At 34.7% G+C, this 27,425-nt stretch overlaps 1 protein-coding gene across 4 annotated transcripts in view; it reads right to left on the reverse strand.

Moving 5' to 3' along the window:
• SPATA6 (spermatogenesis associated 6) overlaps window positions 1-27,425 on the reverse strand; it is a 163,227-nt gene that overhangs the window by 13,421 nt on the left and 122,381 nt on the right. For all 4 annotated transcript variants that reach the window (XM_057548124.1, XM_007164491.2, XM_057548120.1 and 1 more), the window contains one exon: window positions 8,764-8,855. In XM_057548124.1, the coding sequence (XP_057404107.1) occupies window positions 8,764-8,855 (92 nt within the window). The remainder of the gene's footprint in view (window positions 1-8,763; window positions 8,856-27,425) is intronic.

Raw genomic sequence — 27,425 nt, forward strand, 5'->3', positions numbered from 1 at the left:
GTGGAAACTGAGACTCAGTGAAGTCAAGTGACTTGCCTAAGACTATTCAGGTAGTAAGCGGCAGAATGGAAAAGGATACCATTTCTGTGGCTCTAATACCCTTTCCACTGTGGCATGCTATTGTCCTCAAGGAGCAGTAGAAAATTAGACTGAATATGAATCACTTTTAGAAAACGGAAGACAAGGTGGAAGAGTCTGTATTTGAAGCGATAGAGAAATACTGTTATTTTGAGGGTGTTGAAGAAAAAAGAGAGAGAACAGATAGAAGCTATAAAATAGACCAGGACTTGGCTCGTTGTAAGGGGAATGGAGAAGAAAAGGCAACTCTTTCTGAAGGCTTGATAGTGCTTTTTTTTATTTGCTAGAAATAAAACATTGACTTTTTAAAAGACTGAGTTTATTTTATTTTTTAAACAAATAATGAACCCACCTTAATAAATTAAGTGCTTGTTATAGATAAGACCTCTCAGGCATGTTAGAGATTATGGAGTTTGTGACATATAAAACTGTATGTCCTTGCCATTAAATGTTACAAATATTGTCTTCATATATTTGGAATCTCACTCCACACAAAACAAACAATTTCCTCCCTGACTTATCAGTCCCATGATGTTACTTGCGAATTGTGAAATAGGAACTCTCGGAGCTGGATATCTGTAAAAAGAATTTGCTATTTCACCTGAAGTCAATCTACCACCTGAACTCAATAAAAGTGGTCACAAAAAAAGGCACAAAGTGGCTGTGTTATCATTCTTAGAGCTTGCCACAGTGTCGATGAGGATGTAAAGTAATGAGAACACTTACATACTTACTTTGTAAAACCGTTTGGCATGAGTCAGTAAGGTTAAATATGCAACTTCGACCCAACCACTTGGCTCCTAGGTACCCTGGCAAAATTCTTGCATATGTGTACCAGGAGACATGTACAAACATGTTCATAATCACACTCTTCATAATAGAGCTAAGAATTGCAAGCAACCTAAATATCCATCTACATTAGAACAAATAAATCAAGTTGTAGTGAATGCATACAACGGTATAGTATACAGAAGAGAAAATTAACGATCTATAGCTACATGCATCAATATAGATGAAACTGAAAAATCAACTGAGTGGAATAAAAGGAAACACAATACACAGTTATAATTACATTTATATAGAATAGTTTAAAACAAGGAAAATTAAATAATTTATTGCTTAAGGATAGAAACATGTGTGGTGTAACTATAAAGAAAAAAAAGAGAAGGGTTATCAGAAAAGTCACAATAACAGTTATCTCTGTGGAAAGGGATGCAATTGGTTAGGGGCATAGGTGGCTTTATTGGTATAGGTTATGTTCTATTTCTTAAACTGGATGATGAGTAAATGGATATTCATTTTATTGTTGTTATTTAGGACACACAAATCTTAAGTATATTCCTCTGTTACAGTTGATATATTTTATAATAATATTAAAAAATTCACTTCTGTGAATCATGACAATAGGTCTATTTCCTGATGGCTTTGCTAAAATGGGATTCTACTTCATACTTTCCAGCAATATTACTAGATTCTATCAAACTTTCTTTACACCTGGTACCATCTCTTTCACACTGGAAAATTCTGAAAATAACAAACATGATTATCCTTACTTTTACTTTGTTCATTCAGCTTCAGAGAGGTAATTAACACAATTTCTAATAATGTTAGTATAATCTTTAAAATTTTTCAAAAGGCCTTAGCCAAGTCTCAAGGCTATTGTTTTCATATAGTTTCCACCTTTCTTTCATTAGCTTTGCTTAAGAAATAGTCTAGCCAACTGAATACAATTTCTTTCATACAATTTCTCACCAAGCCCTACTCCTGCCTAAAACAGTCACTCAAAACAGTTTTTTGGACAATTTGAGTCAAGTGATAGAGAAATCACACACACAAATACATTAATAGAACTTCTTCTGCATGTACTTTGTACTTCTGCAAGTATATCTACCAGCCTAAGTCCCCACATTTGCCTCTGTTCCCTCATACTACTTCAGGAGTCCCACACCTTGTGTTTTGTTTGTTTAGCTGTATTTGGTTTATTTGTTGCTTTCTTCGTTTTATGTCAAGTCATGCACTAATTAATATTTCACAAAACACAGATCTGTCCCTAATCTCCCTGTTGTCCACAGTCATCAACTTTACTGCATACTGATGGTCAGATGATAATATTCTTTTCTGAACTCTATATTTTCCTGGGCTAGTTCTACCACAATAAACCTAGACAACAGAAATTTGAATTTTTATTAAGCTACTACCCAAATCTCAGAAAGGTAAGCAATAGTAGGGCTGCTAACTTTAAAAATCATTGTGTAGGTTTTTCTGAGATTGTAAATCAAATTCCTAATCCCTATCATAAATTATCATATGAATGAATAAATGAATAAATAAAATTCAGAAATCTTTTTAGGAGCAACTGTGAACCTGATAAGGATCTGTAAAAAAGAGCTAAAGTGGCCAAAACAGACATCCTAATGCTTTTAAAATCTTGCAAATTTTGACAGGAAGTTTATTTCTATTTAAAATTGCAAAATTTTCAATTTAGTAAACAGTACTGTAGTTCTCTGGAGAGAATTTGGGAATTGGCTCATCCTAGAAGTCTGAATTACAAAATAGAGGTGTTTGCAAAACAGAGGTGTTTGCAGAACAGGTTCTAATACACATGGACAGGTGCAAACAACGAGTAGTAGAATCTTAAAAGCAACATTTACTTCTAGACATGGAAGTATTTGGCTATCTAACTAATAAACTGTGAACATATTGAGTCAGTTCTGATTTTCCATTATTGGGAATATTAATAAGTTTACAATGTGTAAGCAACACTTAAAAAGTCTTATTATAGTAATAGACTTCTAAAGACTACACTTCTGTATTTTACCATGAGTATCTCCAGCATTCATTCATTCAAAGCATTCAAAGTTCCTACTCTACAAAACACTGCATTAGTGCTATATAACATAAAATGGTTATCTTTAAAGCAGGGATAAAGTTGCTATTTTATTAAATGCAGTACATTTTTTGGCAATTTACTCTTGCTACTTGAATAGAGAGCCCTCTATTTAATAATGACAAAGCTATTAAGAAAAAAAAAGACAAAAAAGAACAGAGACCAGGATAATATCTGAGAACCGAGCACTTTCAAATCTTAAATGTTGCTAAGGTATAAATTATAAATTTATTTTTTAAGGCCTAGAAGGTCTCAGGCAGCTTAACATGGAGTAGGATACTAGTATTTTGCTTACAGAAGGGTAAACTCACTTGAAACCCTGACAGTGTTTTCTATATCAGTATGAAATGAAGACCAGGTACATACTACTTTACACATAGTTTTCAGATAAAATATCTATAAGGTGATATACATGAAAACGAAGGTCAGAGGGTAAGATGGATATGCCACGCAAATAATATTAATTCTAATAAATAACTGGAAGGTCATGAGAATAAAAAAGTTGGCCATTTGCCATTTGTACTCAAATAACCAGAGTTGAAAGTGACATTAAAAGATGATGATGCATATTCTATACTTTAAACTTGTGATCTAAGATTCAATACAAAGACATAATATGAGATGAATTCCTTCCCATAATACTCTATAAAGGTTCCTATCAAGCAAAACTTTGACAAAACATGTAGAATAGTATTGAGGATGTGATGTATGCTCTATAGACATTGAATGGATGGATGATGGATAGATTGATGGATGGATGGATGGATGGAATGTAGGAAGGAATATACTCAAAATCTTGGAGTTCAGAATAGATGATAGGGAGAGACTATACTATGGTCTAATAAAATCTGTAAAGCATTTTGTATCTTTAAATATACCACACAAAGATAAAATGTCATTAAAGACATCAAAATTTACTGATAAATTATAGCAGTAGTTCTCAAACTTTAATACACATCAGAGTCATCTGGAGGGATTATTACAACTCGCATTACTGAGCCTCAGCCCCCAGAGTTACTAATTGAGGATGTCTGAGATGGGGTCCAAGAATTTGGATTTCTAACAAGTACCAGGGTCAAGCTGATGCTGCTGGTCTAGGAACTACACATTAGAAAGCACTAAATTAGTGGCTTTTCTATAAAATTTTAAAAGCTTTGGGAAAAAAATTGCATGTTGCCATTCATCTTCTTCTATTATTTGCAGAAACTATACAGTAAACATTAATAGAAGTCTATTCAAATGAATATACTGAAGACTGGTTACTTATACGTTATTTACTTCCCTTCTCTGAGTAAGTATGTGCAGAAATGAGCCACTGACAACAAATAAGGTCTAACAGCTTTCATCATTATTAATTCCACTGTTGATTCCTTATCTAGAGATGTTATTAAATATCACAACCATAATATGTGATATTTAATAATAAAGAGTTTCAGCAAATGCAACTGATCATTATTAATAAAAGACTCAATTTTAATATTTGAACTGTTTTTTTTAAATTGAGCTCCTAGTACATGTCAGAGACGTTGATGGGCAGTCAAAAAACAAAGGTAAGCAAAACATCTGTGCCTCACACTTAACAGAAGGGGGCAAAACAGACATATAATGAAATGATCACTGTGAGATAAATATTGCTAATTGAAATTATATATGTGAGAGGAAGTGGCAGAATAAAGGAGAAAATGACTAACAGTCTGCTGAGGTCATAAAAGGTATCTCAGAAGAGGGAATAACTTAAATTTAGTCCTAAAGAATGAGTAGGCATTCACTAGATAAACAAGAAAACATTGGTTATTCCAGACATCATACTGTAACAGAACCAAGGCACAAATTAGTCTGAAATATCAATAAAAACACCAGGTAACACAAAATCCAAAGAATTCAAATTAGATTTGAGCAACATTTTCTCACTTAAAACTGAAAGCTTCTTCTTAGTTATTCAAGAGACTTTAAGTCTATATATTATTTAGACTTTTTTTCTTTCATTTATTAGTACTAAAGACATCTTGGTAAATTCATCAAGTTAATCAGATAGTGAGCAATGGGCTGGAAATGAAAACTATAGTCAATCTGTGTTATTCAAAAATATACAGTCAAAGTTTAAATTACTCAGTTTGAGATTCTGTTATAAACAATTTCATAATTAAAGCATTTATATTGAGCATATTCCTACTGTTAATAACCTGCAAAACATGCACAATAGAAAACAGTTTATATCAATAGCTAGTTCCATAAAAGAACAACACAGCTAAAAATTTGGGGCAATAGTCATAAACGGCCAAGTCATGTTCTAAACATGAAATTAAAATTATTTTTATCTTCTCCTCTCTTTTTGTAGCCAACTCCCATCTACATGAAGCATCATCTCATGTCTGGTCTTTAGTTAGGACTAATGCTCAAATTGAATAATGATGCCAGAAGTGTACTACAATATAGAGAAATTTCAACATCCTGAAAACTGAAGAAATTTGAAAAATATATAGAAGGTACTAAAAGGAGAAAGAGCATCCCAGGGCCCTGGAAACTGGCAAGGCTACCATAGCAAATGTCTAAAATTTTCTGAAACATAGGCAATATGAAAGTTGAAAAGGACGTCTTCATGGGTAGTAAATTCTTTCCCCAATCCAGCTCTCAAATCCCAAATTATTGGACGTAAAAGGTCACTTAATAACTCCTTGATAAGAGATTTCTTTCAAGTGAATTTCATTCCCAAAGGTGATGGAAGACACAGGACAGCTAGCATGGATAGGCTGATGCCGGGAAGATGAAATAACAAGCACTCTAATTTGCCATTCTGCTCTTCCCGCAGAAAACATGGAACATCTGCTGTACTCCATGGCTGATAGTCACAATGTATATCTAGATCATAAGATAAAGGATTGAGTCCTGGGCATAGTTTTTCCTGGGAAAAATATGAAAGAAAATCATTTCTATCTCTTCATGAATATTCTCTATTTGACTGTCATTATACTTCTCTTTAGTTCTTTAAACATAGCTGCTACATCCCCAGGGCTGCCTCAGGAGGTTTCTAGTAACTCATTTTTCATGTGTATGGATCACACTTTATGGTTTCTTTGTATGTCTCATAATTTTTTGTTGAAAACAACAATTTAGATAAAAATTGTAGCAACTCTGGGTTTTCACTCCTTACCAAGTTGTTTTTGATTATTTGTTTAGTGACTTGCCTGGACCTATGCTGTGAAGTCTGTTTCCCTTGCACTGTGTAGTTGCTGGTGTCTCTTCATTATTTTTCAATTACTGTTTCTATTTTTAAGCCTGGCCTTCTAGGGGTTGCCCCTGCGTCAACATAGCTTGATGACCAACAAATGATTGGTCAGAGTCAATAATCCTATAACGTTTCCATCTTTTGCCCGTGGACCTATGTGTGGCTTAGGGAATACATTCGAACTTTATCTGGTTGATAAATCTGCCCTGGAATTTGCTTTCTGCCTTCATAAGGCCTCACGCTCAGCCATGGAGTAGTGGCTCCCTAACATGCTCTCTGGTCTCTCCTGAACATGTTTACAGCCTTACACATACACATAATGTTCTAGACTGCCAGGGATACGTAGAACTTTATCAAGGACAACTGTGGCTATCTTGTCCTAGGATTTTTGTTGTCTGCCCCAGTAAGCAGTAAGTAAGACCTCAAGCCCTCCCTTATTGTTTGCCAGTGGGATCATTATTGTTTCCATTAATCCCCCCACACATGAAATTTCCTATGCTATGCACCATATAAAGTCAGTCCCCTCTGGCAGCAGAGCTGCCTGTCCTTTGGCGTGACTGCCCCGGTAGAACTTCTGTGCTGAGGAGCTGGGGGTTGGGGGGTGGGGACTGGAGCTCCAGGCAAGATGCCACAGACTCCTACTGCTCTTATTGAGCTTCAGGAGATTTTCTTGATAAACGCTTCTCAATTTGTTGTATTCCTTTGGTCAATTTCCAGAGTCCTTAAATTGTTGTTTTTGACAACTCTGTTCAATTTTGTTGCTTTCGGAGGAGAGGATTTGTTGAGCTCCTCACTCAGCCATTCCAGAGGTCCGTGCAGACTTCCTCTTGACCCTGTGTCAATGGATGTCTGCAGAGGGGTAATTTTTAGCCAAAATCTCAAGTTCCCTCTTGATTTCTGCTGATAGAAGCCTTAAGGCAAGCAAGTGGGTGACCACTTTGAAGGTGGGTTCTCTCATCTTTGAGATGGAAAGTAGAATGGGGTGACTTCTTGGCCTACTATATAATATGACTTGGGGATAAAACTAAAATAATACCCTGATCAGTTCAGTAGCTTCTGGGGCTAATATCAAAGATACTCTTATAAAATGTCTTGAAGCACTGACCACTGTGTCCTATTGGTCCAAGTATGTCCTACTGGTCCAAGAGAAGCAGCAAGGAATATAAAGGAATCTCAGAAATGTGTAAGCAGAACTTTCCTGATGCTCTGCTTAACTCTCTCACTTGAGAGGTACTAAAACAGTCTCAGGTGACCAAAAGCTTAGCCATTAACATTGCTTGGTGAACTGGAAAAAGAACCAATACTAAGGTTTATGGCAAACTTTAAATAGAAACCAGTGTTTTTCAAAATATGGTCCTTATATTACCTTCACTAGAATCATTCATGATATTTTTTAAAACGCAGATTTCTAGGTCACACCTCTGTATGTTAGGAACCAGAATCTATGGAGGTAGAAAGTAGAAATCCATATTTTTAAGAAGCATATTATACATAAAAAAGTTTGAAAATCAGACCCTTTGCTTTATCAACCCTACTCACTTCTCATCCCAATTAGAATTAATTACGTGGATACAGAACCCAAAATTGGGATGCTAATCCACATAACAGAAATCTAAGAATTAGAAGTTTAAGTAACAACAATAAAGGGTACAAATTCTTCCTCAAGGTATGCACTTTCTTGGCCCTTCCTTTTCCCATTTGGATTGCTTCTTCTTCAAACTCATTTAAAATACACTACTTTCCTTCATGAGAGACCCAGGTTTCCTCAAGGATGGGAAGCAGTAACTTTGGACAGGAGTTCACACTTAAACTCTGTGTAAGGGACAAAAGGAAAAGTCCTCACATGTTCACGGAATGCCTAGCCTAGCTTACCAGGGCAAAGATCAGAGATTTCAGTCCAAAACACCAGTTAGCAATAAAACATATTCCATTATCTGGAGCTTTTTTCTTACACTTGTTTTTCAGGAAACTCAGGAAGGTGGAAGCCATATAGTAATTAGTGGTAGAGCATCAAAGGCCTCAGAGAAACTTTAGTTATATAAACTCACAATTTACATTCAGTTTTTAATACCATACTTAATGGCAATTAACACAAAGTTTTCAAAAGCCTTCACGAGATTTGCTAGTATAATTTTGCAAAAATTGTATTATTACTAACATTTCTGAAATTTTAGGGTAGAAGAACTGAATTTCTCTTATGTTATTAAAAAAGGCTTACTCATGATCTAAATTATGAAACCTGCTGTTTCCTCATTTATTCAGGATGAGAATAAATACACCCTGAAATAAGTCCTGAATATGTGGATTTGCAAGGCAGCCAAATACACTAGAAATCTTAAGTAGGATGAAAGGCACCACCATTAATTGACTATATTTGTTTTCACTGAAAATTTTCAGTAAGGCAAACATTAAAATACTATAATAGGATTTTATATAGTTAAAATAAAATATAAATAAATAAATAAATAAATATTGAGTCTAAATTTGCCACAAATCCTGCAGATTAAAAACCAGGTTATTTTTATACTAACTATGAGAAGATCTCTATACACTGCATTAATCAAGTTCATACCTATACTCTGGGTCACTGTCATAGGCAGAGTCTCTATGTAAAAGACCTCTTTTCAGTTCCAGTTCATCTTCTTTCTCTGGGTCTCTCTCATCCTGAAAAATTTAAAGATTTCCATTAATTTACTTTATAATTAAAATGACACCCATGTTTCTGTGGTAATTGTTCTCCCCCTCCCCCAATGTAAGGAATGGAATTAAATGCTGGATTTCTTAGGAAAGAAACAAAAGGGTAAGTGAGAATTTACTATTCTGTTCAATAAAACTAATACAGTTTTATTATAGTATCACTAAAACTGCTTATCAAAGACTAGACACACAGTAGATGTTTCTTGAATCAATGAATAAATAGGAATGGATACTGTGTCAAGATATGTAATAAGATGTGTAGTAAGTAATAGCTTACACATTGTTATGTGGACTCCTAAAAGATTATACCTGCACTCTGAAAAATAAGTATTTGGGAAAACTATGTAAATCTAAGCATTTTAACACATACCTATGACTTACAAAGGAAGTGATTTAGAATTATTACTCGTATACCAAAATGCAGTAACAAGCCACAAGAAGTAAAAATGAAAGGCAGGGTAGTTGGAATCAAAACACATGGCTCCTCTTCCTTCTATGGGCAGCCTGTTCTTTACTTCTGAGAGATCAACTCAAGGGCATAAGAAATAGAATTCTAAAGATAGCTTTGTAAACTATGTCATTCACAGTAAGGATGTTCTTACATATGGTAATTTTATATAATTTAGTATCAAATATCTTTCTCAACTACTAGCTAATACCCTTGTTCTGCAGTCAAACAGGAACAGAAATAAAGAGAACTGATGGTAAAAGGAACCAGTAAGCCCAAACAGATTGCTGTAGGGATTAGTATTAATAAGGTGGTCATTCACTTTATGTAAGAAATCAGCTGAACAAAGATTATCAAGAAAAATGATGTTAAAAATTTGGTGATGGCATGAAATTAGGAAGAGAGCACTCAGTTAAAAAATGTAAGCAATAAATAATAGAGCAAGTTTAAAAATCACAGAAAATGTGAATATATATTTAGAATTATTATAACTTCTAGGTGAATTGAGCCCTTTTACCATTATGAAGAAACTCCATTTATTTCTATTAATGCTTTTTCCCTTAACATTTTTTTGGTCTGCTATTAATATAGCTACAATAACTTTCCTTTAGTCAGTGCTTGGATGATATATATTTGTACTTTTATTTTTAACTTTTCCTTATTATTATGTTTACATCTTTTTCTTAAATAGGATATAGATGGATGTTGCTTATTTTTGTTCAGTCTGATAAGCCAATGAAGTAGAACATTTACTCTATTAATATCACAGAAAATGTAATCACCTGTAATGAGTACAAAAGACACTGCAAAGGAAAGTGTAAGAAATAAGACACTATGTTAATATGTTTTCAATCTTCAGAAATAGAATATATTGCAAGAAAAACTGAATGAAAGAGATGTAAATGACGTTGAATTTTAAAATTCTATCTTTGGAAGAAATATTAATTTCTAGATTATATGATAAGTGATATCAGACATAAACATAAATCAATATTCCTTGTTTAATTTTGTCAATACAGTTGAAAAAAATAAGTTTTGACTGGGAGTAATAAAAAATATAGACTAAATTTTAAAAGTTTATATATGAAAAAAATACAAAAGGGCCTTAAAAATCTGAACCTCAATTATTCATTGAATAATACCCCTATTTTGAGCTGGGTACTTACTATCCTAGACTCTGAGGATAGAAAGATGACTAAGACATGATTCCTGCACACATGTGGAATAAAGTTTGTCTATTCTGTGAATCTCTATGAGTAGAATGGATCAACAGGTAGAATTATTATGAGATCTAATAAAGGACAAAATGAGGAAGAACTTCCTAATTAATAGAGCATTCTAAAAACAGAATGACTGTCTTAAGAGGGAGTAAGATCACAATCACTAAAGCCATTCATATAGAGCACTAATATCTATCTAGAATCAAGGAGTTTAGGGAGGAGAATTCCGCCCCAAGAAACAAAAAGGACTATATGGCCTTCATGGTTATTCTCTTCAAATTTTAAGACTATTTTGTGATATTTATATATATTCAAACACATACATATCTCTTATAAGCATCCTTGTATAAGCTTTTTTTTAAAAGATCAAGTTATACAAAAACAGAGAGGCAACAAACATCATACCTTATCATAAGCCATTAACTATGACTAAAACAAGTATTAGAAGAGATATATCGTTCCCATTAGTGCCAGAAAAATATATTTCCGGAGCATAGGGAAGTGATTCCCCTCTTATTTCTCACCAACATTCCCATTTGTCCACATGTAGATACAGGAAAAGATGGATGACACCAATATTTGTTCAGTTCCTTCAAGGTATCTAGGACTGAGTTAGGTACTTCTTAAATGAATATCTTGTAAGCCTTCAATAACCTTATGAAAAAGGCACTGCAACTTGGAAAAATTAACAACATGCCCAAAGATACAAGTTATTAAGTGGCAGAGCTGGAACTTAAACCCAGATCTAACTTTATTTACATTATACTGCCTCCTGCAATGCAAATAAGCTGGACTATAAAATCAAAATCTCCATTCCAAACCATTAGATTATTCTCCAGTATGAAAATTAAGCTCAAACTCTTTCAGCTAATATCTATTCAGTTAGTTTTTTATGAGGGTATTCTGAAATAATTTAGCCCAGAAGAAACTTTTTCAGGATTTCCATGAAGAAACATTTTTCTTTCGGTGAAAGTCATTAATAAAATGACGTATTATTAAAAGAAGCTGTGGGCTCTCCTTCCCTGAAAGTGGCAGTAAGTTAAATGTTCTCTTAAGATTCCTGTCATCAACGATCACCATCTTATACATGTAACTGACATCATTCTTAGAACATCCCTGGAACAAAGAAATAAAAGATACCCATACATGCTTGCAAACTGAAAAATTTAGGACAAAAGTGATTCAGTAGTCTATGATAAAGCAAGAACTAAAAGGTAGTCATCTCACTAATTAAATAGTAGTACTTAATAAAACATACACCTGTCATTCTCAAATGAAATTCTCATACATAGTTAAAAAACCTATAAGATGTGTTTCATTGCTATCAAATTCAAAACTTTATAATGAAGTGTGTACAAGAACAAGAATTCCAATAGAATTTAACCACTAGTTCTAATTTGCATTATCACCCTGGACAATTAATGCTTCAGTTTCCTAAATCATAATGTAGAGAAAATTTAGAGTTGTTCAAAGTCACAAAGATAAGAAGTTGCAGAGCTGGCCTTGAACCAGGTTTTTCTAATTCTATAAACTGATTTATATTGTAAGTATAATAGAGGATAATAAAGTTTAAAGGGAAGACCACTTAAAGAACACTTAAATGTTAATTTTTACAAACTTCTGGAGGCAGAGTGTGGAAAAGCATGTGTGATGGTTAATTTTATGTGTCAGCTTGGCTTAGCCATGGTACCCAGACATTTAGTTAAACATTATAATGGATAGTTCTGAGGCGCTTTTATGGATGAGATTAACATTTAGTGACTGGATTCTGAATAAAGCAGATTGCCTTCCATAATGTGGGTGGGCCTCATCTAGTCAGTTGAAGGCCTTAATAGAACAAAGACTGATCTCTCCCCAGGAAGAAGGAATTCTGCCAGCAGACTGCCTTTTTTTTTTTTTTTTAACTTTTTATTTTATATTGGAGTATAGTTGACTAACAATGTTGTGATAGTTTCAGGTGTAGAGCAAAGTGATTCAGTTATACATATACATGTATCTATTCTTTTTCAAATTCTTTTCCTGTTTAGGTTTTACATAATATTGAGCAGAGTTCCCTGTGCTATACAGTAGGTCCTTGTTGGTTATCCATTTTAAATATAGCAGTGTGTACATGTCAATCCCCAACTCCCCAAACTATCCCTTCCCCCCACTCTTCCCCCCTGGTAACTATAAGTTTGTTCTCTAAGTCTGTGTTCGTTTTCAGTTTCTGTTTTGTAAATGTTCATTTGAATCATTTCTTTTTAGATCTCACATATAAGGGACATTATACTATATTTCTCTTTTTCTGTCTGACCTACCTCACTCAGTATGACAATCTCTAGGTCCATCCATGTTGCTGCAAATGGCATTATTTCATTCTTTTTAATGGCTGAGTAGTATTCCATTGTACATATGTACCACCTCTTCTTTATCCATTCCTCTGTCGATTGCATTTAGGTTGCTTCCATGTCCTGTCTATTGTAAACAGTGCTGCAATGAACACTGGGGTGCATGTATCATTTTGGACCATGTTTTTCTCCAGATATATGCCCAGGAGTGGGATTGCAAGATAATATGGTAGCTCAATTTTTAGTTTTTTAAGGAATCTCCATACTGTTCTCCATAGTGGCTGTACCAATTTACATTCCAACCAACAGTGTAGGAGGGTTCCCTTCTCTCCACACACTCTCCAGCATTTATTGTTCATGGATTTTTTGATGATAGCCATTTTGACTGGTGTGAAGTGATATCTCATTGTAGTTTTGATTTGTGTTTCTCTAATAATTAGGCATGTTGAACATCTTTTCATGTGCCTCTTGGTTATCTGTATGTCTTCTTTGGAGAAATGTCTATTTAGGTCTTCTGCCCATTTTTTGATTTGGTTGTTTGTTTTGAAGATATTAAGCTGTATGAGCTGTTTGTAAATTTTGGAGACTAATCCCTTGTTGGTCACTTCATTTGCAAATATTTTCTCCTAATCTGTGGGTTGTCTTTTCGTTTTGTTTATGATTTCCCTTGCTGTGCAAAAGCTTTTGAGTTTAATTAGGTCCAATTTGTTTTATTTTGTTTTTATTTCCATTACTCTGGGAGACAGATCAAAAAAGATACTGCTGCAATTTATGTCAGAGAGTATTCTGCCTATGTTTTCCTCTCTTGACACTTTTATTCAACATAGTTTTGGAAGTCCTAGCTATGGCAAACAGAAGAAAAAGGAAAAAAAGGAATCCAAATTGGAAAAGAAGAAGTTGAACTGTCACTGGAGATGATATGATACTATACATAGAAAATCCTAAAGACACTACCAGAAAACTACTAGAGCTCATCAGTGAATTTGGTAAAGGTGCAGGTTATAAAATTAATACACAGAAATCTGTTGCATTTCTATACACTAGCAATGAAAGATCAGAAAGAGAAATTTAAGAAACAATCCCATTTACCATCGCATCAAAAATAATAAAATACCTAGGAATACACCTACCTAAGGAGACAAAAGACCTGTATTCCAAAAACTATAAGACACTGATGAAAGAAATCGAAAACAACACAAACAGATGGAGAGATATACCATGTTCTTGGATTGGAAGAATCAATATTGTCAAAATGACTATAATACCCAAAGCAACCTACAGATTCAATGCAATCCCTATCAAATTACCAATGGCATTTTTCACAGAACTAGAACAAAAAATCTTAAAAATTTGTATGGAGACATAAAAGACCCCGAATAGCCAAAGCAATCTTGAGAAAGAAAAACGGAGCTAGAAGAATCAGGCTCCCTGACTTCAGACTATACTACAAAGCTATAGTCATCAAAATACTATGGCACTGGCACAAAAATAGAAATATAGATCAATGGAACAGGATAGAAAGCCCATAAATAAACCCACGCACCTATGGTTAATTAATCTACAACAAAGGAGGCAAGACTATACATGGTGGAAAGACAGTCTCTTCAACAAATGGTGCTGGGAAAACTGGACAGCTACATGTAAAAAAATGAAATTAGAACATTCTTTAATACCATACACAAAAATAAGCTCAAAATGGATTAAAGACCTAAATGTGAGACAGGACACTGTAAAACGCTTAGCAGACTGCCTTTGGATTTGAACTACAACTCTCTCCTGAATAACCAGCCTGAATATCAGATTTTGGACTCACTAAGCCTCTGCAATCACATAAGCCAGTTCTTTAAAATTTCTTTCTCTCTGTCTCTGTTATACACATGCACACACACACACACACACACATCCTGTTTCTTCTGTTTCTCTGGAGAACTCTAATACAGCATGAGAATGAGAAACTCCTGACACATATTAGTTAGAGCCTTCAGTACCTCACTTTCACCAATGGATAGAACAATCAGAAGATCAACAAATAAACAGAAGACTTGAACAACACTATAGACCAATGAGACCTAACAGGCACCTACTGAACACTCTATCAGACAACAGCAGAATATACATTCTTCTCAAATATACATGGGAAACTCTCCAGAAGAGACCATATTATGTTAGATCATAAAATGAGGCTCAATAAATTTAAAAGGACTAAAATCATACAAAGGTGTTTCCTGGACACAATAAAATGAAATTAGCAAATTAAATCCATTATTGAAAACTGTCAAAGATGGGCTTATTTAAAACATTTAAGAAATAAATACTCTTATACAAACTCTTGCAGAGAATAATTGGGAATATTTTCCAACTCATTTGTATGAGGCCAGCCAAAACCTGAGAAGGACATCACAAGATAGGAAACTTATGTACCAATCACTATCATTAACTTAGATGTAAAAATCCTAGGAAAAATATTAGCAAATTGAAACCAGTGATATATTTTTAAAAAATTATGACCAAGAATTTTGTTCTAAGTATGCAAGTATGGTTTAACATTTGAAAATTAAGTAATTTACCACATTAAAATAAGGAGAAAAAGCACATAATCACCTCAATAGATGCAATGTGATAAAACTGATACATTTATAATTTTTTAAAAATGCTTAGACGATAAGGAATATAAGGAACTTCTGTAATCAGGAAAAGAATACCCACAAAAAATCTACAGAAATCATCATACTTAATGTTGAATTATAAAAAGCTTTCTTCTTTGGATGGCAAACAAGACAAGATGTCCTTTCTATAACCACTTCTATTGGATATTGGAAACCCTGGATAGTGTAATAAGGCAAAATAAATAAATAAATAAAAGGCATAAAGATTAAAGAGGAAGAAATAAAAATGTCATTATTTACAGATGTTATGATTACATATGTAAATACCCCAAAATTAACATTAATATGTGAATATAAGGAGGTCACTGGATACAAGGTCACTATACAAAAATCTATTCTAAGAAGTCATCATACCAAGAACAAACAGACGACAGAATTTTAAAAGATACAATTTATAATAGCATAACAAATATCAAACATCTAGGATTAAATCTACTGAAATACATGCAAGCCTTCCAAAATAAAAACTGTGACATAATTGGAAGAAATTAAAGATCTAAATTAATTTTAAAAGTCACCATTTTTATGGATTGAAAGACTCAATGCTGGTAAGATATCAGTTCTCCCCTAATCAAAGTACAGATTTAATGTAATCCCAATCAAAATCCTAGCAGGGTTTTTAAAACTGAAAAGTTGACTCTGGAATGCAGATAAAAATACAAAGAACCAAGAATAATCACAGCAATCTGCAAGCAAGAATAAAGTTGAAGGACTTATGCCATGGTATAAGAAGAGTTATTATAAACCTACAGCAATTGAGAAAGTATGGTATTAATACAAAATTAAACAATTAAACCAATGAAATAGAAGAAAATTCAGAAACAGACTCATGTATCTAAACTCCCAATCGAACAGAACAGAATCCAGGACTATCTCCATGTAAATACAGTGAGGAAAAGAACGGCTGTTTGGAGAAAGATGCTGGATCTTAATCATATGGGGATAAAATGAATCTTGATCCAAATCTCACATTATATATACAAATCAAATCCACATGCATTGTTGATTTAATGCGAAAGGCAACACGATTAAAGATTTTTTTGAGAATATTTTTAGAACCATGGTTAGCCAAAGTTTTCTTACATGGGGCAAAGAAAGTGCTAACCAAAGTACTAACCAAAAGAACCAAAGTAACCAAAGAACCAAAATAACCAAAAGTAACTGAGTTACATTAAATTAAGAACTTGTATTCACAAAAGGACTCTTGTTAAAAAAACAAATATGCAAGTCACAGTTTGAAATATATTCGTAATATAAAACATGCCCATCAGAAAATGCCCAGGAATGAAAATAAAAGACCTTAAGAGACATATGGCACACAGAGACCAAGTCTAATGTGTGCTTTTTGAGAAGCACTATAAATGTCAAACTGAATAAATACAAAGAAAACCACACCTAAGCGTATAATATTTAACTGCTGAAAATACATGACAAAGAAAAAAAAATCTTTTAACAATTGCCAGAGAAGGGTATTCCAGGAAGATGTTAGTGGCATTGTGGTGGGCAGAATAATGGTTCTCAATGGTGCCCATGCCTTAATTCCCAGAACAGTGACTATGTTACCTCACGTGGCAGCAGGGGATTTAGCAGATTTGATTAAGGTTAAGGATATTGATAAGAAGAGACTACCTTGGATTATTTGGGTGGGCCCAATCTAATCAAATGAATTCTTTAAGGCAGAGAAACCTTTTGTGGCTGTGGTTAGACAGAGGGAGATGTGACTAAGAATAAGAGTTAGGGAGATGCAATGTTGCTGTCTTTGCAAATGGAGGAAAGTGGCCACAAGCCAAGAAATGTGGGCGGTTGCCAGAAGCTGGAAAAAGCAAGGAAATGGATCCGCCCCTGGAAACACTAAGTAGAAAACAGACACCTTGATTTTAGCCCAGTGAGACACAGGTTGAAACTCAGGTCTACCGAAATGTAAGATAATTAATTTGAGTCACCAAATTTATGGTAATTTGTTATGGCAGCAATAAAAAACAAACACATAGAGGTACAAATCTCCTCATAAAACATACAGAAATTTTTTTTAGGTTAGGTGAAATAATTCAAGGCAGACCAATGCTCTTGCTAAAAACTAGAAAAGCCAGAAAAAAATAAAAAGTTTATATTGTTTAAGTTATTAGAAAGGTGCAGACAAGTGGGCTAATGATATGTACTTTTGTTTTTCCTCAACGCATTTGTACATTCTGAGCGTGGACAAGAGGCTGAGAACCAGGGCTTGGATTAGGACAAGGGTCACTGCTGTGATACAGAGAAACTAACAAAGCTTTTGATGGTTGTAGGAGAGTGGGGTGATGAAACTAGAGTTTTATGAGGCCTTAGATATACAACCAGTCTCTCAATCATGACATTTATTGATTTATGAAGCTGCGTGGGACTAACTCAAAAGTATCTGAAAAGTAGTGCAGATATTAGCATTATGGTGCTTAAGAAATAAAGATCTGCCAGGGCAAGAGGCCTTGAAAACACAAGAAGCAAAAACCCTAGAAGTAATATTGACACTTAAGGAACTGTATTTTTAAACTGAAGACTCTTAACAATCTGGACTAGCTAAGCTAAAAAACTTGGTCTTGACTCAGGCAAAGGTTATTTCTGGGGACAGAGCACCCAGCAGAATTTTTTTGTGGATCACACTAGGCTAGAGAGGTAAAACTGAAGACTAGAAGAGCCTCAAACACATAAAAAGTCCTTATCAAGATATTTGCTAAATTTTGAAGGTGTGCCAGGTTGGGGCCAAAAAGTTAATCCAAAAATGACTGAAAAGCAAAAGAACTATCTCACATAATCAGATGGTACTTAAAAGACAAACATCCATCAGGAAGAAAGACTTTGATAACATAGCAGGTGAGAGTTGAAAGCCCTGGAAAGTAGCGAATTGACAGTTGACCATTTGCGATCACATTTTCCCTGAGGACACCTATTTCTGAGAATAGCTGGAACTAGCCATAAAGCTGGTGCTGGTGGACAGAGAAACCAGCAGACATCTTGGTGACTATGCAGAACTGGTGTCACAAAAACAGAGACTAGAGGAGACTCAAATACATTAATAATTTCTGAAGCTCCCTGCTGTGGAAATGTAAGGAACTAAGCCTAAAACCTCTGACAAGCAGGATGGAAACTATCTCAGCTTCTTGGTACTGAGAAGACAAAGACATGAAAGGCTCTAAATTGAAAACACTGGAGGCTCATGCCTAAAAAAGAAGGCTGAACTGAGATTCAGAAAAAGTTTGATTAAAGGTAAACTGAGATTTACCAAAACATCAACATAGCCTCAACCCAATTCAGTCTCTTTTAAATCAAGGTTATCGGTCTATGATGCTACCTGCCTAGTAGAGGAAAGAGGGAACCATTTCATCACCTGGAAAAATCTGAACTTGTTTTAAACATAATATCTAAAATTAATTATAAAATAAGTGGTACATAAAGAGTCAGAACAACGTGACTTGTAAGCAAAAGTAAAAAGACAAAGGAAGCAGATCACAAATTTAATCCAGGTATTGGAGTCAGGAAACAAGCACTTTAAAATAATTATGATCAACATGTTTAAGAAAATAAATGAAAATTTGGACAAAATAGAAATAAAAATTAAGGAGTTCAATAAATTGGCATCTATAAAAATATATCAGAGCCATTTTATATCTAAAAATTAAGTAGCTGAAATTTAAAAAACTTAATAGATGGGTGAACAGCATATTGGAAACAGCAGAAGACAACATCAGTGAACTAGAAGATAGGTTCACAGGAAACATTCACAATAAACGACAAAACAGAATGATAAATACAGAAAGGAATGCAAAACACATGTGGGAGACAATCAAAAGGTATAACAGATGTAACCGGACACACAAAAAGTAAGGAATAAAGGAGCAGTCATACAAGATATATGAAGAGATAACAGACTAGAATTTCCCAAACTAATTTATGTCAGGAATTTGTGTATTCAAAAAGCTCTGAGCATCCTGAGCAGAGTTAATACATAAAACCAAATTTTTGAAAACAAAGGCAAGAGAAAATATTAAAAGAAGCCAGAGATAAAGGACATTACCTTCAACGTAGCAGGGGTGAGACTGACAACTGACTTCTCAAGGAAATGATAAAGCCATAAGATAACAGAATGACATTTTTAAAGTACAGGAAGAAAAACATCTGCCAACAATCTTTCACAGATTTAGTAGATATGTAAATAAATAATTAATAAATAATAAGTAAATGGAAATAAGCAAATTTTCCAACAGTAGGCCTGCATCAAAAACACTAAAGAGAATTCTTCAGGCAAATGGGAAATGATCCAAATTAAAAAAAGAATCCAAAAATAAAGAGCAACAAAAAAGATGAGTATGTAGATCAATACAAATATTACTATAGAAAACAATATAGAGACAAATATAAATGAACATAACTGTATATCAATACTACCAATGCATTGTGGGATCTAAAATGCATGGCAACAATAACTTTAAAGGGGAAAGTGATGTAAATGGGGTGTAAGTGTTCTATAATTCTAGCATTATCAGAAAACTGGAAAAATAAAAAACAGACTATAATAAAGGATAGATGTATTTTATAGTACAACTATTAAAATAATAATAAGCAAATATATACCCTAAAATTAAAGGGAAAAAAGGGAATAAAAAATCTGCTTGTTAAAGGAGGCACGAAGGAGATAAAAGCCCAACAATATCAGTAAATTAAATGATGACACCAAATAAAGCAGGGGAAAACTGAATAATAGAAAACCCAACTATATAAGACACATACCTTAAATGTAAGGACAGAGAAAGGGTGAAAGTAAAAGGATGAAAAATACTAAGCAACATTAACAAAAAGAAACTTGGTTGGCTATAATAAGTCAGATAAACTCTATTTGAAGGCAAAAGCTTTCCTAGAGATAAAGACATTTTACAACAATGAATAGGTCTATCAGTCAGAGCAAAAACACACTCTAAACCTGTATGCACCCAATAATAGTTTTAGAATATGCAAAACAAAACCATGAAACATTATCAATTCATACCCTCAGGAATAGCTATAATGACAACAAACAAACAAACAAAAAAAACCTAGAAAGTACAGTGAATTAGCAAGGATATGTAGAAATTAGAACTCTCAATCACTGATACTGGAACACTTTGAAAATCTCTTTGTCAGTGTCTTCTAGAGAAGAATATGCACATTCCTTATGATTTAGCAATTCCATTTCAGGTATATAATGAACAGGAATATGTACACATATGTTCATCAAAGAACATATACAATAATGTTGATAACAGCACTGTTAGTATTAGCCCCAAATAAAAAGTAGAATAAATTGATAAATTATGGTATTCTTATTAGAATACTATTAAAACAGGGGCTGACAAACTATCTTGTGAAGGGCCAGATAGTATATATGTTTTGTATGTTATGTGGTCTCTATCACAATTACTCAACTCTGCTGTTGTAGCTTAAGAACAGCCACAGATAACATATAAATAAATGAGCCTACCAATGTTCCAATAAAATTTTAAATGAAATTTAAAACTTTGAAATTTGCCTATAGGCCATAGTTTGCTGACTCCTGCTATATAGCAATAAAAATGAAGTATATGCATGTCACAAACATAATGATCAACCAAAGAAACCAGATCCAAAAGAAAAAATACTGTGTGATTCCATTTACGAAATGTTCAAAACCACACAAAACTAATCTATATGTGGTTGGATATTAGAACAGTGGGGCACATAATGACTGAAACAAGGCACCAGAGGCACTTCTGGGGTGTTAGTAATGTCGTGTCTCTGACTCAGATGCTGTTCACACATGGGTTCACTTTGTGAGAACCTATGCTGTAGAATTTAGGATTAAAGTATGTTATACTGAAATTTTTAAAAAGTTAAGGACCTAGAATATAGTACTTTAAAAAAATCCATGGAAAACATCTGCAACAAAATGAAGTGACAAGATATTCACATGAACCCCAAAATATGAGATGAGAACAAACCACAGTTATTAAAAGAGACATTTTGGTAACATTATCTCTGGAGGAGAAATCAGAGGAAAGCACTGAGGCATCTGATAAATCAGGTAACTTCAAAATAACAAAAGAGTTTCACTCAAAAGCTCAGAAGTGGGGAAAAAAACCCTCAGTAGGCCAATTTAAGAAGAGCAACGGGAAGAAGTTTTCCTACTTCCATAGTGATGAGTATGAAGGGTTTACAGGAAATTCTGAAGGAGCTAGAGCAGTCTGGGACCCATTAACTCTCAAAACTAACATACCAAACTCACCTTTCAAGATAAAACTTTACACTGAATAAAAACATCTGAGAAAAGAATCCAAATTCATCAGGGAAGCAAAATTAAAAGAAGAAAAATTCTATATAAAAGTTGGGAAGAAAAAGCAAGCCAGGAAATCTCTAAGTTGCCATATTTAGGAACAAATGACAAAAACAGAAGAAAAGAGCTCTCAAGCTACAAAGTTAGAAAAGTAAATCTAAATCATATGTCCCTTCTAAAAGTTCAGGAAAAAAAAAAAATTCACACACACACAAATCATCATACGTGGGTAAACTTCATAAAAAGTTTTAGGAGGGGAAAAAAAGACAAAAAATCTTCATTATGAAAACTAGAAAAGAGATCATTTATTTTATTTCTCAAATATGGACGGTGTCACAGAGAAAACAAACAGATGAAGCAGTTTCTCTTTTTAGAAGTATTCTAGAAAATAAAGAATGGACGTCAAAGCTGTAATAGTACCAGTTTTGTAAGTCCTATGCAATGCATCTTGGAATTGGAATTGCTATGAAGAGACAGAGAGACATAGAGATAGAAACAGAGATACAGAGAGAGAGAGAATATGAATGAATATGAATGGATCAGGCATTATATGGTCAATGATGAAAGACACAGCATGACTCTTGAAAATAAAAACTGAATCTGATTAAGCTTCTAGATACCCTGACCAATTTAAAGGTAATACTGAAGACAAAAGAACATGTTTAACAACACAAAGGGAATGATATCAGCAAAATCTTATGGGAAATTCAACAGGACAAATGATACAGTTCTTTCAATAAATAAAATATGCCAGAGAAAAATACAGTGCAGAACAAAAGAGAAATAGAGAAGGAGCTTATGGACTAACAGAAAATTAAAAGATACATTAAAAGAGGAACCAAGATGGTGGAGTAGAAGGACGTGCTCTCACTTCTTCTTGTGAGAACACCAGAATCACAACTAGCTGCTGGACAATCATCGACAGGAAGACACTGGAACTCACCAAAAAAGATACCCCACATCCAAAGACAAAGGAGAAGCTACAATGAGATGGTAGGAGGGGCGCAATCACAGTAAAATCAAATCCCATAACTGCTGGGTGGGTGACTCACAGACTGGAGAACACTTACACCACAGAAGTCCACCCACTGGAGTGAAGGTTCTGAGCCACACGTCAGGCTTCCCAACCAGGGGGTCAGGCAACGGGAGGAGGAATTCCTAGAGAATCAGACTTTGAAGCCTGATGGGATTTGATTGCAGGACTTCGACAGGACTGGGGGAAACAGAGACTCCACTCTTGGAGGGCACACACAAAGTAGTGTGCGCATCGGGACCCAGGGGAAGGAGCAGTGACCCCAGGGGAGACTGAACCAGACCTACCTGCTAGTGTTGGAGGGTCTCCTGCAGAGACGGGGGGATGGCTGTGGCTCACCGTGGGGACAAGGACACTGGCAGCAGGAGTTCTGGGAAATATTCCTTGGCGTGTGCCCTCCCAGAGTCTGTCATTAGCCCCACCAAAGAGCCCAGGTAGGCTCCAGTGTTGGGTTGCCTCAGGCCAAACAACCAACAGGGAGGGAACCCAGCCCCACCCATCAACAGTCAAGCAGATTAAAGTTATACTGAGCTCTGCCCACCAGAGCAACAGTCAGCTCTGCCCACCACCAGTCCCTCCCATCAGGAAACTTGCACAAGCTTCTTAGATAGCCTCATCCACCAGAGGGCAGACGGCAGAAGCAAGAACTACAATCCTGCAACCTGTGGAACAAAAACCACATTCACAGAAAGATAGACAAGATGAAAAGGCAGAGGGCTATGTACGAGATGAAGGAAAGAGATAAAACCACAGAAAAACAACTTAATGAAGTGGAGATAGGCAACCTTCCAGAAAAAGAATTCAGAATAATGATAGTGAAGATGATCCAGGACCTCGGAAAAAGAATGGAGGCAAAGATGGAGAAGATGCAAGAAATGTTAAACAAAGACCTAGAAGAATTAAAGAACAAACAAACAGAGATGAACAATACAATAACTGAAATGAAAACTACACTAGAAGGAATCAATAGCAGAATAACTGAGGCAGAAGAACGGATAAGCGACCTGGAAGACAGAATGGTGGAATACACTGCTGTGGATCAGAATAAAGAAAAAAGAATGAAAAGAAATGAAGACAGCCTAAGAGACCACTGGGACAACATTAAACACAACAACATCCACATTATAGGGGTACCAAAAGGCAAAGAGAGAGAGAAAGGACCTGAGAAAATATTTGAAGAGATTATAGTCGAAAACTTCCCTAACATCGGAAAGGAAATAGCCATCCAAATCCAGGAAGGGCATCGAGTCCCATACAGAATAAACCGAAGGAGAAACACGCCAAGACACATAGTAATCAAACTGGCAAAAATTAAAGACAAAGAAAAATTATTGAAAGCAGCAAAGGAAAAACAACAAATAACATACAAGGGAACTCCCATAAGGTTAGCAGCTGAAACTCTACAAGCCAGAAGGGAGTGGCATGATATACTTAAAGTGATGAAAGGGAAGAACCTACAACCAAGATTACTCTACCTGGCAAGGAACTCATTCAGATTCGAAGGAGAAATCAAAAGCTTTACAGACAAGAAAAACTAAGAGAATTCAGCACCACAAAACTAGCTCGACAACAAATGCTAAAGGAACTTCTCTAAGTGGGAAACACAAAAGAAGAAAAGGAACTACAATAACAAACCCAAAACAATTAAGAAAATGGTAATAGAAACATACATATCGATAATTACCTTAAACACGAATGGATTAAATGCTCCAACCAAAAGACACAGGCTCGCTGAATGGATACAAAAACAAGGCCCATATATATGCTGTCTACAAGAGACCCACTTCAGACCTAGGGACACATACAGACTGAAAGTGAGGGGCTAGAAAAAGATATTACATGCAAATGGAAATCAAAAGAAAGCTGGAGTAGCAATACTCATATCAGATAAAATAGACTTTAAAATAAAGAATGTTACAAGAGACAAGGAAGGACACTACATAATGATCAAGGGATCGATCCAAGAAGAAGAGATGACAATTATAAATATATATACACCCAACATAGGAGCGCCTCAATACATAAGGCAACTGCTAACAGCTATAAAAGAGGAAATCGACAGTAACACAATAATAGTGGGGGACTTTAACACCTCACTTACACCAATGGACAGATCATCCAAAATGAAAATAAATAAGGAAACAGAAGCTCTAAATGACACAATAGACCAGATAGATATAACTGATATTTATAGGACATTCCATCCAAAAACAGCAGATTACACTTTCTTCTCAAGTGCACACAGACATTCTCCAGGATAGATAGCATCTTGGGTCACAAATCAAGCCTCAGTAAATTTAAGAAAATTGAAATCATATCAAGCATCTTTTCTGACCACAACGCTATGAGATTAGAAGTGAATTACAGGGGAAAAAAACGTAAAAAACACAAACACATGGAGGCTACACAATACGTTATTAAATAACCAAGAGATCACTGAAGAAATCAAAGAGGAAATCAAAAAATACCTAGAGACAAATGACAGTGAAAACACGATGATACAAAACCTATGGGATGCAGCAAAAGCAGTTCTAAGAGGGAAGTTTATAGCTATACAAGCCTACCTCAAGAAACAAGAAAAATCTGAAATAAACAATCTAACCTTACACCTAAAGGAACTAGAGAAAGAAGAACAAACAAAACCCAAAGTTAACAGAAGGAAAGAAATCATAAACATCAGAGCAGAAATAAATGAAATAGAAACAAAGAAAACAATAGCAAAGATCAATCAAACTAAAATCTGGTTCTTTGAGAAGATAAACCATTAGCCAGACTCATCAAGAAAAAGAGGGCGAGGACTCAAATCAATAAAATTAGAAATGAAAAAGGAGAAGTTACAACAGACACTGCAGAAATACAAAGCATCCTAAGAGACTACAACAAGCAACTCTACGCCAATAAAATGGACAAACTGGAAGAAATGGACAAATTCTTAGAAAGGTATAACCTTCCAAGACTGAACCAGGAAGAAATAGAAAATATGAACAGACCAATCACAAGTAATGAAATTGAAACTGTGATTAAAAATCTTCCAACAAACAACAGTCCAGGACCAGATGGCTTCACGGGTGAATTCTATCAAACATTTAGAGAAGAGCTAACACCCATCCTTCTCAAACTCTTCCAAAAATTGCAGAGGAAGGAACACTTCCAAACTCATTCTATGAGGCCACCATCATCCTGATACCAAAACCAGACAAAGATACTACCAAAAAAAAAAAAATTACAGACCAATATCACTGATGAATATAGATGCAGAAATCCTCAACAAAATACTAGCAAACAGAATCCAACAACACATTAAAAGGATCATACACCATGATCTAGTGGCATTTATCCCAGAGATGCAAGGATTCTTCAATATAAGTAAATCAATGAATGTGATACACTATATTAACAAATTGAAGAATAAAAACCATATGATCATCTCAATAGATGCAGAAAAAGCTTTTGACAAAATTCAACACCCATTTATGATAAAAACTCTCCAGAAAGTGGGCATAGAGGGAACCTACCTGAACATAATAAAGGCCATATATGACAAACCCACAGGAAACATCATTCTCAATGGTGAAAAACTAAAAGCATTTCCTCTAAGATCAGGAACAAGACAAGGATGTCCACTCTCACCAGTATTATTCATAGTTTTGGAAGTTCTAGCCACGGAAATCAGAGAAGAAAAATAAATAAAAGGAATACAAATTGGAAAAGAAGTAAAACTGTCACTGTTTGCAGATGACATGATACTATTCAAAGAGAATCCTAAAAATGCCACCAGAAAACTACTAGAGCTAATCAATGAATTTGGTAAAGTTGCAGGATACAAAATTAACGCACAGAAATCTCTTGAATTCCTGTACACTAATGATGAAAAATCTGAAAGAGAAATTAAGGAAACACTCCCATTTACCATTGCAACAAAAAGAATAAAATATCTAGGAATAAACCTACCTAGGGAGACAAAAGACCTGTATGCAGAAAACTATAAGATACTGATGAAAGAAATTAAAGATGATACCAACAGATGGAGAGATATACCGTGTTCTTAGTTTGGAAGAATCAATATTGTGAAAATGACTATACTACCCAAAGCAATCTACAGATTCAATGCAATCCCTATCAAATTACCAATGGCATTTTTTATGGAACTAGAACAAAAAATCTTAAAATTTGTATGGAGACACAAAAGACCCCGAATCGCCAAAGCAGTTTTGAGGGAAAAAAATGGAGATGGAGGAATCAGACTCCCTGACTTTAGACTATACTACAAAGTTACAGTAATCAAGACAATATGGTACTGGCAAAAAAACAGAAACATAGATCAATGGAACAAGATAGAAAGCCCAGAGATAAACCCATGCACCTATGGTCAACTAATCTATGACAAAGGAGGCAAGGATATACATTGGAGAAAAGACAGTCTCTTCAATAAGTGGTGCTGGGAAAACTGGACAGCTACATGTAAAAGAATGAAATTAGAACACTCCCTAACACCATACACAAAAATAAACTCAAAATGGATTCGAG

This window comes from Balaenoptera acutorostrata, chromosome 1 (assembly GCF_949987535.1).
Source record: "Balaenoptera acutorostrata chromosome 1, mBalAcu1.1, whole genome shotgun sequence".
Lineage (NCBI taxonomy): Eukaryota > Metazoa > Chordata > Mammalia > Artiodactyla > Balaenopteridae > Balaenoptera > Balaenoptera acutorostrata.